This window comes from Lepisosteus oculatus, chromosome 7 (genome assembly GCF_040954835.1).
Source record: "Lepisosteus oculatus isolate fLepOcu1 chromosome 7, fLepOcu1.hap2, whole genome shotgun sequence".
Taxonomy (NCBI): Eukaryota; Metazoa; Chordata; class Actinopteri; order Semionotiformes; family Lepisosteidae; genus Lepisosteus; species Lepisosteus oculatus.
Window position 1 is genome coordinate 54,247,579 of NC_090702.1, and position 18,562 is coordinate 54,266,140.

At 40.4% G+C, this 18,562-nt stretch overlaps 1 protein-coding gene across 4 annotated transcripts in view; it reads left to right on the plus strand.

The window, feature by feature from the left end:
* The first annotated feature begins 7,492 nt into the window (after window positions 1-7,492).
* Window positions 7,493-18,562, plus strand: part of nr1h4 (nuclear receptor subfamily 1, group H, member 4) — a 32,486-nt gene continuing 21,416 nt past the window's right edge. The window contains exons 1-3 of one of the 4 annotated variants that reach the window (XM_006633062.3): window positions 7,493-7,637; window positions 11,655-11,788; window positions 15,742-16,107. In XM_006633062.3, coding sequence (XP_006633125.1) covers window positions 11,692-11,788; window positions 15,742-16,107 — 463 coding nt within the window. In that variant the 5' untranslated portion in view covers window positions 7,493-7,637; window positions 11,655-11,691. Of the gene's footprint in view, window positions 7,638-11,654; window positions 11,789-14,210; window positions 14,409-15,741; window positions 16,108-18,562 lie in introns of those variants that run through there. The other 3 variants (XM_015351833.2, XM_015351831.2, XM_006633063.3) reach the window with 3 other exon arrangements.

Here is an 18,562-nt window from a genome sequence, read left to right on the forward strand (position 1 = left end):
CCTAGCCGTGTGTAGATGTCTCAGAAAAACATCACTTTGTTGTTTTGTGTTGAAATGTTACCAAATGTGACCCCAATCTCACACACAATGTAGGTTTTATTTGTCAAGTAGCTGCTTTAAATAATGGGCCTTTTGTCTCCTGTGCTATAATGTCCAGGTTTTATAGGCCAGGCCACAAAGCTTTTAGCAGCCCGTGTTTCAGTTGAGAGGGAAAATTACATTCGATTTCATACAATGCAGTAACTTTTTCAGCAGCTTTCCATTGTACTTCATGCTGTAGTACTTCCCAATACATTATATGCTATATATATTCTGAGTACCAAAAGAAAGAATTACCACTAATTCACAAAGCTATAAAAAATTATCTTCTTTTTTGGAGTGGGTGGACCCACATTTTATTGAGTATGATACAGGTAAATTGCTGTACCTGTTAGCATTTGTCATCAACAGGGGTTCACTGTGAGCCACAGCAGGCTGGGAGTGTGTGGAGACCAGGCTGGAGGCTATACAAGCTCTGCGTCATGATGCTGTACTGTAGGATTCTGCTGCCTCTCCTGGAGCCTGGAGCATGTGTCTGCTCGCTGGTCTCTGAGTCCCACACGTCACACACCCCAAATCATCCCACGGATGTTCAGTGGGGCTCAAGTCTGGACAGTGGAGCATTCGTGGCATAACTGGAACATTCTAATGAGAAAACCATTGTGAGATTGGTAGCAAGAGGTAGTGCACCGAGGACATGCACTGCCCTGCTGGAATGATGTCGACTCACGTTGGGGCAGCAGGTGAGGTCTCAGGACTTGATCGATGCACCACAGTACAGTCACACAGTCAGTCTGGACAGGCGGAAATCTGTAGCACCTGGACACACCTGCCCAGAAATAAGTGTCAGTATGGTCTCCTAGATCATGGTCTATCACTGATGAACTTTATTTGGCCATAATGTCTTGTAAAGTTAGAAATTTTAGACTGTGAACAATTCCAATAGCATTTGACAGTCCAGAGACATAGTCCAGTTTCCATCATAATGATGTCATGAAACCCTGCATTAATAATATAAATTCTTTTGATGGTCAGTATACACATACATGTTTAAAGAAATAGGACCACTTATCAGCCTCAGAAAAAAATAAAGATTTACTGCTCCTTAGGAAATTAGTATAATTGTTTCTTACTGGCAGGAAATGCTTTATCATATCAAAGCAGCATTCCTCTGTGTCAGTGAAAACAAACAGACACATTAAAAGCCCAGTTCCTGTCTGTTTCAGTCAATTCTCACTCAAAAGGAGCAATCTGAGCAAATTGTTCAGCCTCCACTTGAAGTGACCTGTTTCCCACCATCTGTGTGTAAACATCCTTTACTTTATCTTCAAGCTTCAAAACATGTACTGAATAATGTGTCCTTTGTAAGTTTGATAAAGGCCCAATTAATTAAAGATGAATCTGGATTCATCACCCCACAATCTCACCCATTCTAAGAGCTTGACTACTTCTCCCTTTTCCAAGAAATATCAGTAAAAAACTGTGTGCCTGTGTCCGCTGGTGAAGTTACTACGAATTTTGTCAATACTGTTTCTTTGCACAGCACATTTTAGAAGAACTTTCTCTTTAGAATTCAGAAAACACGGATATGCCATTCCAATTTCACATGTTGGGAATGTAAGATTTTCAAGTGTTATTCTATATATTTCTGGTTGGTTTTGTTTAATTCCAGGACTCCTTTGTTGAGCAAAAAATTATTTGCATCAGTATATATCCCTCACTTCATTTACTTTTTCTCATTCAGGAGATGGGAAGCAGTGTAGCATAACGGGTAAGTCTTTAGATCCATGACTGGTGAGTTTTAGTACTTACTGCAGACACTGCTGCTGTATACCTTTAGGGTTATTGTACCCTGATTGCTCAGGTCCACCCAGCTGTATGAATGGGGACTGATATTTGCCAGAGTGAGGCTCTGTGATGAACTGGTGTCCCATCCAGTGGGGAACCACATGCTCTCTTTTACCTAATGACTCTAAGCTCTAGACTGATGGGCTGATGTGGCTCAAATATGGAGCTACCTTCTCCTTACCTATTCAGGATGTGATGTATTTTCCTCCTTGTGAACTGCAAAGACAGAGGAAACTGTAGCTTTTGCTCTATGAACCTCTAATTGGAAAATTAGACATAGACTGTTTTCGCAACACAGTCGGGGCAGTGCAGTGTCACTAAGATATTGAAAGAGAAGAACACAGAAGTCACAGTTTTGTTTCAAAAACTGGTTCCAATTGCAAACTGAGCTCCTAGGAAAATGATTGCTACACCTTAGCAAACAGCCAGGAGAATGAACTTCAATGTGAAGAGAAGTTGAACATGAACCAGATCTTGCAATGAAAAGTGACACACCACACACCTGGAGGAAATCATGCCGGGCGTGTGTAACAGTGTGTAACAGTAATAATCCCAGAACCCCAGAGCACAGGGACTCAGGTGGAAACCAGACGCCCCAAATGAAACTGTTCTTGGGATCTGCTTAAAATACAGTGGCCGTACAGGCAGAAGCCTATTTTACTCACTATCCTCGACAGTGTTTTGATTTACGCAGTTGTTTGCATACATCCTAGAGCAGGGAGGATGCAGAGCTGTCCATGCTTTTCAAGTATGATACAGGACAAGTGAAGCTCACTTGCAGTGCCCATGATGTCAGGCAGCTATTATGTGTATGGCTGCAATAAAGAACTCTCAGAAAGGTTATATCTAAGTATTTATTTAGGGTGAAAATGACCACTTTTCTTTCTGAACAGCATTTTTGATCACTTTTGATAAGTGTATCCAAGTATGAAGTATTCTTCATTAGGCTTCATAGTCCTGATTTCATTTTCTTAACTTTTCTGAGCAGTATTACTGATTACAGTGACATTGTCCCCTAAACCAGTTTTGTTCAACTTCCAGAGTTTTTTTATCATTGTGGTTTTAATTTCCTTCTTACAGATAAATTCACAAAGTTTGATTGACAGAAAAATGGTAGACAAAAGGTACAAGGAGAAGAAAATTCATTTATTACACTTATTACACTTCATAATAACAACAATGCTATATTACAGAAGGTAATGTTTCAGTGAATTACTGAAAGTGCAAGTATTCAGGCATTTCAAAGTTCAAAAGTGCGCAAACTAAAACAAATTGACACAGCTGCCTGGAGAAGATCTGAAGTGTTAATGTAATAAGAATGGATACACCCTTGAAATGTTCAGAAATCACCCGGTGGTCCTGTATTCAGAGTTTCTGAGGATTAATGATGCACATCAGCTACTCTCCTCCAGTATCAGGTAGATTCTGATTGTTGAAGCCATGTGAGATTGATGTGTATCTATCTCTCGATTGAGAGATAAAAGGGCTTGGCAAAATTAATGAGCTAATGAATCAGGTGTTTTACAGCGGACACCCCATAATAGAAATAGACATCCCAGAAAGTATAAGTCCACTTGCTTTGAATTTCAGACCAAGGGTTTTAGATAAGGCCTCTCATTACCTTAACAAAAAGCCTGCTGAATGCCAGAGTCTGAATGGCTTGTCAAATGGAAGAAACAGACATCCTTAAAGGCCGAGTCTGAAAAGGCGTCGCTCAGAAAGCTGTGTTGCACTCTATACAAAGCTGGAGATGCAGTGGTGAGTGGCAAAGGTTTTGTTTACTTCAAAATGCTGTCTGTTGACTCAAAAGCCCTGTTAGTGTGATGGCTGGCGATGGAGCAACAGCTCATCAATGATTTAACAGTTGTTTTTATATACAGATGTCTCCAAGCTTGGTTTCAGGAAATCTTCACTAAAACCTGCCCATGACCGAATAGAGCAGTGCTTTTGCAATAGTCCTAGTTGGAAATCCAAATGCATTTTTCTTGATAATAATATTAAACGTTTTACGGCCTTTATTTTTATAACTGCTCCCAGTATTGACTGTACTTCATTTGAAAAAATCCCTTGTATTACCAGCCTGGTTTGCCAAAAAGCCGATGCAACATTGAAGTGTCACAACTGAAATCTGAAGTAGCACAGAATCGCAATATCACAATGCTGAACTGGTCAACTATTTTTCCTTACCCTAACAGACTTTTTCTTGAAATAAGATGTGTCGGATACAGACAATTTGTTGGCAGAAATGATTTTGAAATGAATAATTTGTAAGACAAATCTGTGTGTATGATCTGTTCTGATATCTTACGTGAATGTTACAAGGCAAAACAGGTGTACATTTTCTGTTAAAGTTAATTATAGAACAGAAACAAAATCCAGTCATTTTCTTCTTCTTTCATTTTTAGTGTAGTAAAAATGAGAATAGTACAAGTGTCATCCTTATGTTCACAGCAACATTGATTTCAGACATTTTCATGAGTAAACTAAACTCAGTGAAAGTTTGTCTTCATTTTGCACTCTGAACCCCGAATAAAGCCGTTAAACAACCTTGTAATTTATTACTGTGGAGCTTATTTTAATTAAAAAAAACAATTAAGAAACACCAGCAGCTGCATGGCTGGCAATGCCCATGCACTCCGAGACAGGAATCGGAGGTTAAATACAACTGAATCAAGACAGATTATCCCTGAGGAAGACGTTGCTCAGCTGATGGAGAGCAGCCAGCCTGTTACCCGAGAGCCGATCAGGAATGAGAACATGTGATCGGATCACTTAAATAATGGATCTACTAAATCAATAACAAATTAATTTTGGGAATTTCTCCATTCATTTACAAATTTCATTTTTACACACTATACTTGCTTTATATGTCTGCTACCTCTCTCGTCCTCACACCTGAAAAAGGCTCAACAGCTGAAACCTTTACTTGTTGACCCAGATACTGTATCTGCTCGAAGCTCTGTTAAACCCTTGTACCAAACCCAGACTTCATTCACTGCTTTTTCTTCCACTTGACATGCAGGGCCTATAAATCCTGAAATATGTACATGGAAATAACATGTAAATGACAAATAAAATGCCTGGTGCTTCATAGATACATCCCACAGCCGAAACAGAAGACCCCTGAAAGATCAAATGCATAACAGCAGGTAGGTATTGAGGCACACTCGATATAGGAAGTAGAAGACAGAATATGATACCAAACAGGGATTGAAAACATAATAAACTTAAGTGTCATTTACTGATACAAGGATGTATAGGATACAAGGGATGCTTACGCGTGTTTTCTTCATATTTCCACTCTTTCTTATGTGCACAGCCTTCATATAAAATGTTTAGGGCATGATATATATCTTCTGTAGAAATACAGTATGTTGCAGTATCATTACATTGCTTGTGGAAAAAGAGAAGGAGAGGTGTGCTTTAGCGTGTTTAGTTAATAAGAGCTGTGCTAGACCGGTACATACAGTTGCCAAATCCTGGATCTTTATTGACTAATCTTCTCTCATCAGCTTCATTGTCTTTACAGCACTCGAAGTCCTGAGTACACTGCTGCTGAATAAGCTGCCATTAAACATACAGTGTTTGCTTAGATCAGTCCAAGGCCAAAAAGCAGCAGCCATCGGCAGATCTAAAGAGCATAAATACAGTTAACCCATTGCCCAGATTCACTGTTTCAGTACAGACAAGGGACTCAATATGCATGGAAAAAAATTGTTAAATTAATAATAAGAACTTAAAAATCTGCTCTGGTACGTATTTTTATCTTTGGTATTTCGGCATTTCGTCCTTCAGTATTGCTGAATCTAATACTTTAACTGGAAATTAATAATTAATTAGTTTATTTTATTAGCAATAAAAACAAATTCACGCTTGACTGCGATTGAATCATGTGGGAGAAACTTTTTCATCATTTCATCATATTTTATTATACAGGCTTCCAAAGCTCTTTATCTGAAGGAGAGCACCCCCTCCTGGGTGACATGTGGCAGCCATTCAGAATGGACCTCAGTCAAGGAACCACGATCAATACGATCATATGAATAGTGCGCTGGGATTTTTAATGACCAATGAGGCAGAACGTGTTGAATGATGGTACAAAGTACAGCACAGTGAGAATATCGCCCCCTACTGGTCCACCAACACCACTTATTCAACAAGCAGGCTTTTGTTAGTACAGACCAGGCCCAGCCTTGCTTAGTTTCTGTGAGTGGATGAGATAAGCCTACACGGTAGAAATGCTACTGCTATGAAGCAGCACACTAAACAGAGAAAAGGTTTCATTCAGTCCTTCATATGTTACTCAAGAACAAAAAAAAAATGTAGTTCTTAATTTACATTTCACTCGAGAATTAGCTTGGAGCAACTGCTATTTACTTGACCATTTGCTTGTATCTCTTGTGTCTTAACCTGTGACCTGCACAAGAAAACATGACATATCATGTGGTTTTATGATTTTCATCTTATGGACATCTTATTTAGCAGAAACCATTAGACAGAACCTTTTTTAACAGAACGTCTAAAATTTTCTTATATCACGTGTCTTCTCCATTACATAAATACTCCAGTGCTGCCCACAACTCATCTGACCTGCACATCTCTTCAATTTCCCCTCCTTCACCCAAGCTTCACCCTCATAGCAGCTCCCTGGCTCATTCCTCATGGCGAGGGGGTTATGAGAGCGCTGATCTTTGGCCAGTTCTGTTAAAGGAGGGTTAACTCTCAAGTATGAGCTGCTCTATCCCTCTGGATTTGTCATGTTAGTATCAGAATGTGATTGAACTACAGAGAAGTTACACATTGATGTAAGCTGTGAAGAGAGGGACACCCTGGATAAAGTTTAGAACTCCATTTTCGATAAATCTGACAACAATGGCCCAACCTATATTTACCAGTAGGGGGGAAATATAATATTAAACTTAGTTTCAAAAACATAAAATCCAGAACAGTGCAAACTTATGAGCATGACCAATTCCACACTTACTGAGCCGTCTGCCACTGGACTGGAGGTGCTGAAACCACAGGAAGGCCTTAGGAAAGCTAAGTCCTTGTTTTTTAACTTTACTTAAACACTATTAAAGGTTTCATCCTGCATGGCATATTGATAGAAGTGTAATTATACTAGTTATAACCATTACATACAAATATAAATAAAATGCTTTGGTCAAATTTTCATTCAAAAATCTCTTAGGGTTTGCTATGTGGTGGAGGTGAGGATCCCCATTACTTGTAAAGCGCTTTGAGTGGAGTGTCCAGAAAAGCGCTATATAAGTGTAAGCAATTATTATTATTATTATTATAATTATTATTATTATTATTATTATTATTATTATTATTATTATTATTATTATTATTATTATATGCAATGAAAATGATTTAAAAAAAAACTAAATCCAGAATGTGGAAAGTAGTGGACAGTTCATTTTGTTATGGGTCATTCCAGACTTTGATACTGTTACAATAGGATGAATTCCTTGTTAAAAAGTTTGGCTGCCTTTTAAACACGAGGAGCTGGCTGCGGGAATGCAGCTGCTGATCTACAGTGGGGCTTTACTGAAAAAAAACGGAGAGTTTAATAAATAACCACTGGCCTCTTTCTCCCTGACCCTAGACAGTCGCAGTGGAGCCTTGGGCTGGAACAAATGTTCCTAGTGGTAAATACTGATAGTATTAAAACAATGAGGACAGCCAGAGCCCAGTGTGGAGCAGCACACCACAGGATTTCCAAAGCAGGCAACCACCAAGGGAAGGTAATGTCTACTCTCTGAAACTCTGAAAGGTAAAACTGCTGCTGGAATAGTCCCAGCCGGTGTAGCATGCAATCTGGAGCCCCATGTGGCATTTTAAGGGTTGTATTTAATTTGATGTGGCAGTCTATTGAACACTGTAATGTGATTAAAAAAAAACTAATTTGGAGATGAATGACTGCTGAGCCATATTTTAACTGTGCCATAACATTTTTTTTAGGTCATGCACTTTGATTTATGTTTATTATGATTTCCTGCTTGATGGAACTGTATTTTGCTGAGATGCCATACACTAATAACTCAATATTTCATAAATCATCACTTGACTGAAGCAGAACGCTAATGGCAGAGAATCACATGGGCTAGTAGGACATGTAATGCTTAATGTTCATATCATGGAGGTTTAAGGTGATACAAACAGATGTGGTGCATACAGTAAGTTCTGTTTCTGTAGAAATGTTGGTAATTTAGTCTGATTTCGATTTAGAAATACTGTACACTGCACTGTGTAATGTATACAAAAATATCCATCCATCCATTTTTCTAATTGCTTTATCCAAGGGTAGCCGGGCAATCAGAGACTACCCTGGGGAAGCAACAGATAAAGGCAGGCAAAACATACTTAAATACTGTACATTGTAAGAAATATCATAACATAACTTTATTAACCCTATACAATTTCTTCCTGAATTAGGAATTTGCCTTTTTGCATACCTAGCTTGCTCTCCATGAGACACAGACAGGGAGAGAAGCTTGGGGTCAGAGCACAGAGTCAACTGTTGTACAGCACCCCTGGAGCAGCTGGGGTTAAGGGCCTTGCTCAGGGGCCCAACAGAGTAGCCAGCTGCAGGATTTGAACCGGCAACCTTCCAGCCACAGGCACAGATCCTTAGCCACAGAGCCACCACTCTGCACATAAATGTGTTTAGGTATACAGTATAGTATACAGTTCAATACAGTATAGATTTCAAATACAGACATTCATTTCAAAATGCATTCCAAAGAAAAAAAAACATCTGCTCACAATTTCAGTTCAACTGAGAAGCTAACCATTATTAAGAAGCAAAATGAAAGTAAAAGGTCTGTGGACCAGTATTTACCTCTCCGGTACAGTGGCCTCAGCATTTACTGTACTCGCTGTAAATTGAAATACTAATAAATGATATAAGGGGTATCTCTAGAAATGTGATCAACTGTAACATATTTCCAAATTTCTAGAGATACCCTTTGTATATCTGTTGTATTAGAACTGACTCTTATTCAGAGATGACTTTTATTCTTCATGGTTACTAACTGAACCTAAACAAATTTCTTCAGAACAACTGAATATAATGTACCAGGTGTTACTCTTGTTACTCATATGGGAGCTATATACCTGTATAGAATGTACTCAGAGGAGCTTTCATAATAAGTATGTTTATTCGAGTGAGGGTACTTATGAATGGGGTATGTAATTCAACAGGGGACCCATGCATGCTTTCATATACAGATTAATACTATGCAGTAGAGACGTCTTAAACACAAGTACAGCTCCTCTGACAAATCCCATTAAACTCCTATTACCTGCATGTGTGTTAAGGCTTCATGGTGTACAAGATACTGCATGTGATAAAAGAAACTACAAAAGTTAATACTCTTGTACTGCTAATGAGATGCAAATGATACGGTATATTCAGATTTTCAGAAGGTTTTGGATTAGGTTCCTCACAAAAGATGAACTCTCAAAATTGTAGATTATAGGAATTCAAGCAAATCCATATGCCAGGGCCCTTTGTTCACTTCCTGGGGTGCTAACTGTGTGGAGTTTGCATGTTCTCAGTGTGTTGGCATGGGATACCTCCACGTTCTCAGTTTCAAAGACATACCAGCAGGTCAACTGTTGTTGTTTTTTTTAGAAAACTGGCCATGGTGTGAGTGTGTGTGTCTCTGTGTGTCTGTACCCTGCGATGGACTGGCGTCCTGTTCAGGGTGTGTCCTGCCTTGTGACAACTGCGTGACCAAACAGGCACCAGCTTCCTTGAGGCTCTGTATTGGATAAAGCAGTTAGGAACCACATGGATGGACTGACAATTTGGCTCAATTGAGCATTGAATGATCTGCTTCAAATTCCTTTTAGTAGTCAATTTTTCAGTAATGGTCATTATGGCAAAAGACAAGGACCCTGACAGACTTAAAATCTTAATGCTTTTTGGTTTTAAACAGAGACGTCTATCAGGAGACCTAATTCAAGTAATTCCCATCCTTAAAGACATTAACAAAATCAATTCGATTGACATTTTCAGAATAAACAGCAAAACAGGAAATGGATAAAAGAAAATTGAAAAAGGAAATTAGAAGGGCTTTTAAAACTGAGAACAGGAAACATGTCTTTACACAAAGGGTTGTGGGTGTGTGGAACAAATGATTTGGCTGTGCTGTCAAAGCCAGTATCTGGGATTCATTCAAGTGATGAATGGGTGATTTCCTCCAACACTAGATATCAAATGAGCTCGACATGTCAAATGGAGGAGACACAGTGTTTCTCCACGACCGGGGTTGGGGACTCATATTAACTTATTACTGGATGATAAGCTGGAGTGGTCTGGTAACACTGACGCCCTGTACAAGAAAGGTCAGAGCCAACTCTATTTTCTTAGGAGAATCAGGTCCTTTGGTGTGTGTTGAACACTGCTACACATTTTTTATGAATCGGTGGTGGCGGCGGCCATCTTCTACGCTGTTGTGTGCTGGGGCAGCAGCATCATGACAAAAGATGCAAATAGGCTCAATAAACTTATCAAGAAGGCTGGCTCTGTGCTGGGGCTGAGCCTTGACCCCATGGAGGTGGTGGCTGAGAGGAGAATGCTGACCAAGCTCACAGCCATCATGAACAACACCTCTCATCCGCTTCATGGGACTGTTACTGGGCAGCGGAGCACATTTAGCAATAGACTGATCCAGCTACAGTGTTCAAGGGATCATTTCCGCAGGTCTTTCCTCCCGGCGGCTGTCAGGGTGTATAACGCTGCCCTAGGCTAGGACTGTTAGCCCTTCATTTGCTCCTCTATGGACAGCATGTTTACTCCATTGTACTTTTTGGATAATCAGTCTGTATAAACCTATGCACATTTTGCACATATTTTATTGTTTTTACAGTGACTATGATCAGCACATTTTGCACACACCTATGTATTTATTTATATTTATTTTGTTGTCTTTTGTTTTATAACTATTCTGATGTCTGTCTTGCTTGTCTTGGGCTGGACTGCTGTAACACATCAATTTCCCTACGGGATTAATAAAGTATTATCTATCTATCTAATGCCTGATGCAAGAATTAGAATGGACCTAATTCAAACTGCATAATATTGTCATGTTACTAATAGAAAAACAATACAAAATTATTTGCCCTACTGTAATACATCATGATCTCTCCAAACCTTACAGGATCTTCCTCCTTCACCTGTCAGAATGAAACAAAATATCTCCTTGTTGTTGTATCAATTACAGAACAATGTCTTTGTATTGAGTAATATTATACTGTAGGAACAGCATAAATATTCTTGGAGTCTGTGATGTCTCCTTGATGGGTTTTCACTACTGAAATGGTTAAATATTTCTGAAGTTGTCAGTCCATTAAGCCACTTCGTAAATGAGGCTTCGGGCCTTTTGAGAGTTTTAAAAGTTTTAAAACAGAATGTTCCCGGGAAATTATCCTTAAAACTGTGTTGGTACTGAAAAATAACAGTTCAGAAAAACAGTGCAAAACACGTTTTCTCGAAACTTCGTATTTCCTTTAAAAAATCACGAAGCGATTGTTGTGTTTGAATTTTTCTTTCCAATACGACTTGAAGAGTCTTAAATTTTGCTCCAACTCTAAAATGTCAGGTTTTATTATAAAGGGTGTTTAGGTAAATTAATACAGCTGGAAATTCTGTACACACCAGATGAAAGCGTGACACACCTTGAAGGTGACATTTCTCCAGTGCGTGCGGTTTGTAAGGACACTTGGAGAAATGAACACGTCTTTGTGTCTCGCAGGACCTTGCTGCTAGTGTGACCTTCTCAAGCCAGCTTCATGAATGAGTGGGCGGGCTCGGATATTACTGTGGTGGGTCAGCTCCAGACGCCAGCAAGCGATGGGTTCCCCTTGTCGGAAAACTCACAGTTCTTCGGTAAGGAATGACTTCAGCTGTACGAGGGTGTCATTGTAACAGACCTCGTGTGATTCTGTGGCGGTGACCTAATCCTGTTTGCAAGGAACAACAACAACCACAAGGATGAAGTGTAGTCTGTAAGGATTATGCAGTGATTTAGTGCTCTGGATGGGGTCTTCCTGGCCACGGGACGAGGAGGCCGGGACCCCCATGAGGCGTAAGCCGAGTGTGGAGCGACCAAGGGGCAGCTGCAGAGGCGGAGATAGGGTGGAGGAGGGAGGCAGGACACGTGTGCAAGGGAGAGAGGAGGATAACGTATAGTATAGTTTGTAATAATGTTTAGTTGAATGAATGTTGACAGCAGCGATAGCGAAGTGCTGACAGGTCAGTCCGACTGAACTGGGCTCTTGTCAACTCCCCCGAACTTTCGGGACCCCCACCCGAATCAGGAACCAGAACAGCACTGAATTCTCCCGACAGAACCCCGGTCTTATTGAGGTCTGGCCGGGCAACACGCGTGACAGACCGTCTACTGTACATCAAAGCTGCATTAGGTGCCGTATCACCACCGCAGGCCAAAACAACACTGATGCCGACAAAAGCTACAGCGCTTTCTCGCGAACCATGTGCAGCTCCTAAAAGCAAGCGAATGAGATTATTAAGAAAGTATGGGACCAACAGGTTCACGAACTAATTGCATTTCAGTAGCGTGCTCGGGGTTTGTGCTCTTGTGTCCCGATGTGGAAATCTCGATCAAATGAGAACAGTTCAAAACAGTTCAGCTTTTATTCTTTTCCCTCCACCGCTGTGCCCAGCTGCACCCCAGAAAGGAAGAGCATGAACACACTGCTTGCATCTGCGCTGGCAGACAGACATGAAAGTGAGAGATCTTAGACGTGGGTGTCCTTTTAACTTCTTACACTTCAGCTGAAGTGGATTCTGAAAGGCTGAACATAGGCAACATCACAGACTTCATGTTTTCCAAAGAAAATACACTCTAGGTTTTGCATTAATAATCTTTAAAGGGTTCGTTTCACATCTAAGATTGTCAACGTCCAACAATGTAAACCCATTTTCGATGGTCTTTGCGACTATCCCGACTTTTACATATTTAAAAAGGAAGATGGAAACGACACACGAACACTCATTAACAAGCATGGGAGAATCAGTTTATCTATTGCAGTTCCTAATGATTTATATCTTGATTAATTCTGCTTGCTAAGTATTAATTTAATACGTACTACAGACACCGCTGTCGATTTAATACCCTAAGATGTGACGTTCACCGGATGCGTTTTGCTTTGGTCGCGTCTGCATGGCGGTGCAAAGCTGACAAACAACAGCCTACATTTACCTTAAACTCAGGCCCATAAATCTCAGCGTGGCGCTCCCTCTGGGCCCGGACTGAGGCTTGATCACCGTGACAGCTATCTGCATTAATCTCTTCCAAAACAGCCTGCTCATTGACAGCTCGGAGCAATTTTATTTTAAATGGAGATGTGCAAATGTGTTTAAGATTAATAGCTTTGGGAGGGGGGGGATAACATTTTCCATAGTAAACTACATACTATCACTTCATGCTGACCCTGATAAATCTGGGGTGTTTTTCCTGGATACTACTCTTAAACAGTCAGTTAAATCAAACGCACACTTAAGTAACTGCCGAAAACGCAATAATTAGCAAAATGTTCACAATTACATTTACAACAATAGGATATTAATGATTACAATACAAATACTAATGATTGGCTTCCTGCTATAATATTTTGTAGCCACATAAAAATGGCTGTGAAATGTAGAATTCTGTAATGTATGACATGTAATGGTATTCCAATATTTTGTGTCCATGATTTTGATGTCATAGATCACACGACCCTCCTACAGTATATGGATAAATAAAATCATCAGTCCTGGTCAGCTGAAAATTAATACAAGATCTGGGCGAACTAAAACTTTACATAGGTACATTCTTAGATATTCTGCTACACCACGTTATTGGCCTGTTATTGACTCAGCATTTCTCAGCGTTGACTCAGGAATGTATTTTGATCCTAATATCCTATTAAAGAACACATAGAAGCCCAGGTCTGTAACAGTTTTAAAAGCATATCCATGTAGATATATTTTGCATTAAACGAAGTACTGGTGTGGATTATTACAGCTGTGCATAAGAAACTGACAGATTCCTATACACAGATCAGAACACCATTCCAAAGAGCAACGGATCCCACACAGAACTATCGTACTCGGTGTTGCTTGGAGTCAGTTTGTCCGCATGCAGCATCCATACTGTAGTTCACACAAAGACATCTGTATAATATTGATTTTGTAGTCATGCAGCCCTGAAAATGTCTTAAAAGTTAATTAACAACTCTGACAACCTTTGATCACTTGGCTCGCTTTCTTAGGTACTAAGGTGCTACAGTAAAACTGAGGTGATGAGTCACACGTTAGCACACACTCTACTTCTTTACGAGAGCATGCTGCCCACAATGAATGCGCTTCTTAATTTCAAACTGCTCTGGACGGGGTGAGTCACAGCAGGGTCCGGACCAAGGGCAGCCACTCCTGAAAGGGACGCAGTTTCTGGCCCTGACTGTCATGGAAATGGTACAAGAGAAGCCAGCAGGAGGTCAGTGTGAGTGTTAGAATGGAGGACTCCAAACAGAAAAAGAAATGTCTGCTTCTTCCTGGTTAAATGATTGAGTTAAGAAACCTAGAACTGCTCTAGATTCTGCTTTTTTGTGATTACGGCACAAGTATGAAAAAAGTAGCTCCTGTCTTTGATTTTGCTTTTCGGAGGCGTGTTTAGAAATTGGTGGAAAGTCAGTCTAAAGCTGAGTATCTGAGACTTGGAACGGATAACCTGTGTTGGTGTTCTGTGCCATTTCATATCTGTGCTGATATGAGAACTAGAGTTCATGTAACTTAACACTTTTTAGGGGGTTTCTGATTGAAGTGGTTATTTAAAAACAAATGTGTTTTTACTTGTAGGGATATGTGCCATGTTGTTGATAATGTCATTCCATGTTTATTTTATGAGTAAGTTATATGTGAGCTTCACTAAAGACATTCAATGTAGTTTTTTAAATGCCAATAAAATAAAAATAAATGTATTGTCACCATAATACATCCAATACCTAAACACTTTATGTTTACAGTGAGCATTCTTTAAATTTTATTTCTTTCCTGTTGTTGCATGTTTTCTCTTAGTTACAGTAGGTCAATGTCAGATGAATCTGAAATACAGTATAAAACAAAGCATAAAACGTGGTAAGGTTGAAAAGCAGTGGTAACCATGGTAAGGTTAATCCATTTTGGTGGAGAGTGATTGCATCACTGAATACATGCCAGAAAGAAGAAAATACAGCTGAGAGGCCTTTCTATTCCTTTTTTCACGATTTCACAAGTTTCACAACCATATTTTATAGATTGCATTACATAGCATTTTTATTTGGATCTGAAAAACTCAGTTAAGGGTGGCAGGTGAACAGGTGTCCAGTCTGCATGCACACTGCCCTGAGGGACACCAGCCACGCAGCAGAGGTTAGAGTTTAGGGGCTGCAAATACCACTTCTACAAGTTTTCTGTGTGGAATATATTAATAACATATTAACAGAGCGATATAAATGTGATAATAACTGAACTCATTTGTAGATTAGTTGCATGTTTAGTATCAAAAACCTTAATCCTGACCTCACACCCTAATAATAACCCCAAGGGTTGCAAGCAGCTTTTTACACCTGGAATACTTTATACATTTCCCAACAGGTGGCATACTGTATATCTACTTACAGGCTGTAATTTTCCGAACGAAACTGTGACCAGATGTCCAGCAGTGGGTGCAAAACGTGAGATGGAGTTTCTGATCTGTGTCCTAGAGAAACAGGGGCACACAGTTACCAAGTGCCTCTGCTCTATGGCCTTAACTTTCCTTTGTGTTTTTTTTGTTTTTCCTGCTGGTGTCCCAGACTTGCTGGCAGATCAGGGCAGTCCCCTGCTGCAAGACCCAGAGCTGCTGCCCTTTCCCAGCTATCCCAGCATGCAGTTCCCTCCAGTGCAGCCACCCATGGCTTCTCCACCTTACTACTCCAGCCAGAACTACTTCCCAGCCTATTCCGAGGAGTGGTACTCTCCCTCGGGGATGTACGAACTGAGAAAGGTGCCCTGTGAGAACAGTTACGATGCAGAAATGGAGGATGGCACCATCCCAGCGTTCAAAAGGTCAAGACAAGGGCCCCATCCTGGCAGGATCAAAGGGGAGGAGCTGTGCGTGGTGTGTGGGGACAAGGCCTCTGGATACCACTACAACGCTCTTACATGCGAAGGATGCAAAGGTAGGTGTCACGATTATAGTCCCCCCTCCTTAAGGGTGCTCCAGCCCTTTCACTTTAGACTTCATTCTGTGCACCTGATCCCTTTTCCCAGCCCACCTTAAAAGCCAGGCGCTGACGTTCATCCTGGCTCTGCATCTGGTTTCCGTACCGTGTGAGTCCTGGACCTGGAAGCGCCTGGTCCCATTAAGGTTTTAATCTCTGTTCCCGTTCCTTGTCCGCTGGTTCCGACCCGGTTCGTGTTTTTAATTCCTAGTTTGGATGGATCACCTGGCTATGGACTTATTCTTGTGTTTTTGGATTCCCTCTATGGATTACTTTTGGATTGTTTGCCTCGGCCACACCTCCCCCGTGCACCAGCGCACTTTGGACACGCCCCCCTGTTTTCAGCCCCGTATTCCTGCATGACGTTTTCCTAGTGTTTCCCACTTCTTCGGATTGTGTCGTCCGCATAGGGTCCGGAAAGAACTGTTCGTTACAGTAGGGTTGTGCTTTATTACCTCTCCCCTGCTGTGAAGTGAAAAGCTGAAAACACTAGCTGGTCCATACTGTGAAAATCGTTTTTCAATTAATTGCTTTTAAAAAAAAATCTTACTTTTAAAAATATTAACTTTGTATCCAGTGGCAGGGACTGAAATTAAGTCCTATTAGTCATAGCTCCACTTAGAATGTACTGCAGGAAGGCATTTATTGCAAGACATCAGTCAGCCCTATCTAAAGTGTTTGTACTGTACTCTCAATGCTGGATATGATATGTTAACAAATACTGCTAACGTATTGCCATGCAAGGTACTGCTGTTTTTGAATGAAGTCAGAGACACACATAACTAAATTTACTATATGAATACTTACTGCATCCATGAAAGTATCTCACAGAGAAAGTATTGTTTTCCTCTGATCTCAGTGCAAATGAGATTTGGTTGAGCTCAGTTTGTCGGGCAGTGTGGAAGAGTGATGCTGGATTTATAGCTGGAAGGTTGTGGACCCAAACCCTGGGACTGAAACATGGCTGTTGTGCTTGTAACTTGTGCAAGATACTTTGCTCAAATTGCTCCAGTAAAATACCTCCTGTAGCTGTGCAAATGGGCTCAAATGTAAATTGCTTGGGATAAAAGCATCTGCTAAATATAGCTGTGTGTTCAGCTGTTTTCCAGTATGAATAATGACAAGAAAGTACTGGAAGACTACTTCAAAATCTGGAACAATGTTTATTAGCTGACAAGGCTGAACGGTTGACTTCTGAAGTGCAGGCACATTGGCACACTGTTTCAAACCAGCACAGGCTTTTGTTTAACAGTAGAAAAGGCCGTACCTTCAGAAATTAATACATTGTTAGTGTCTTCTTATTTATTTTTAAGATGAACTCCAGACAGTTATATAAATCAACCAGAAATGGACTTTAGCATCCAAAACTTGCAATGGGTGAAAATCCTTTTTGACACATTGACAAATAAAGAACAACCAAGATTTTCCACACTATAAAAGTGTAAGTCTAATGAAGAGTTAAATGAATATTTTAATATCATTAGAGCATTGCATTTTTGCAAGTGTCAGAATACCAAAAGTTATATTTACAAAATGGGAATGTGCTTATATTTTATTGTTTATGGGTACCACTGTAATGTGGATAGCATGTCCATCAGAGAATGTTTCTGCGCTCGAAGGAGGGAGGAAATTTAGACTTAGTTGTTCAGTGTTGTACCTTTTTGCTTGCAGTAAAGCACTTCTTTCCCCCTGCTGAAGCAAACATGACCTATGATAAGTTAAACTGGTCCTCATTTCTGCTGTAAACCAAAGATGTCATGTTTGCCTAGTTTTTTTGTTGTTGGGGGTCAAATAGATGTTTACTGGACCTTGGTTATGCGAAATCTGTGATCAGACAATTGACCTTGGACTCATGCGTCCAGATAAAGGATGTTGCAAGGTCCTACTTCAACGAAACCCCCTCTTCACCCACATAAAACAAAACACAGAGAGGCCTCAGAGAGCAACACTTTTTCCTTTGAAACAGTGGCGATCAAGGTCATTATCTGTCCTTTCATGTTTTCTCGTGTTTGTCTTATAACATTCCAAATTTCATGGACAGAATAATTGCTCGTTACCTCAGTGCTCATGGGGCGGAGCGGTGGCTCTGTGGCTAAGAATCTGTGCCTGTGGCTGGAAGGTTGCTGGTTCGTTCCAGGGGCTCTGTACAATGGCTGACCCTGCGCTCTGACCCCCAGCTTCTCTCCCCGTCTGTGTGTCTCATGGAGAGCAAGCTGGCGTATGTGAAAAGACAAATTCCTAATACAAGAAATTGTATGTGGCCAATAAAGTGATCTGATCTTATCATTTAGATGGACAACATATTTTGTTGGTGTAGGATGCCCTATATTATCAATATATCCAGAGCTTCCCACTTTTGTTCCACATAGGAAATTTGCTATTCAGAGTCTACCAGTACTGTGTTACTGTGACA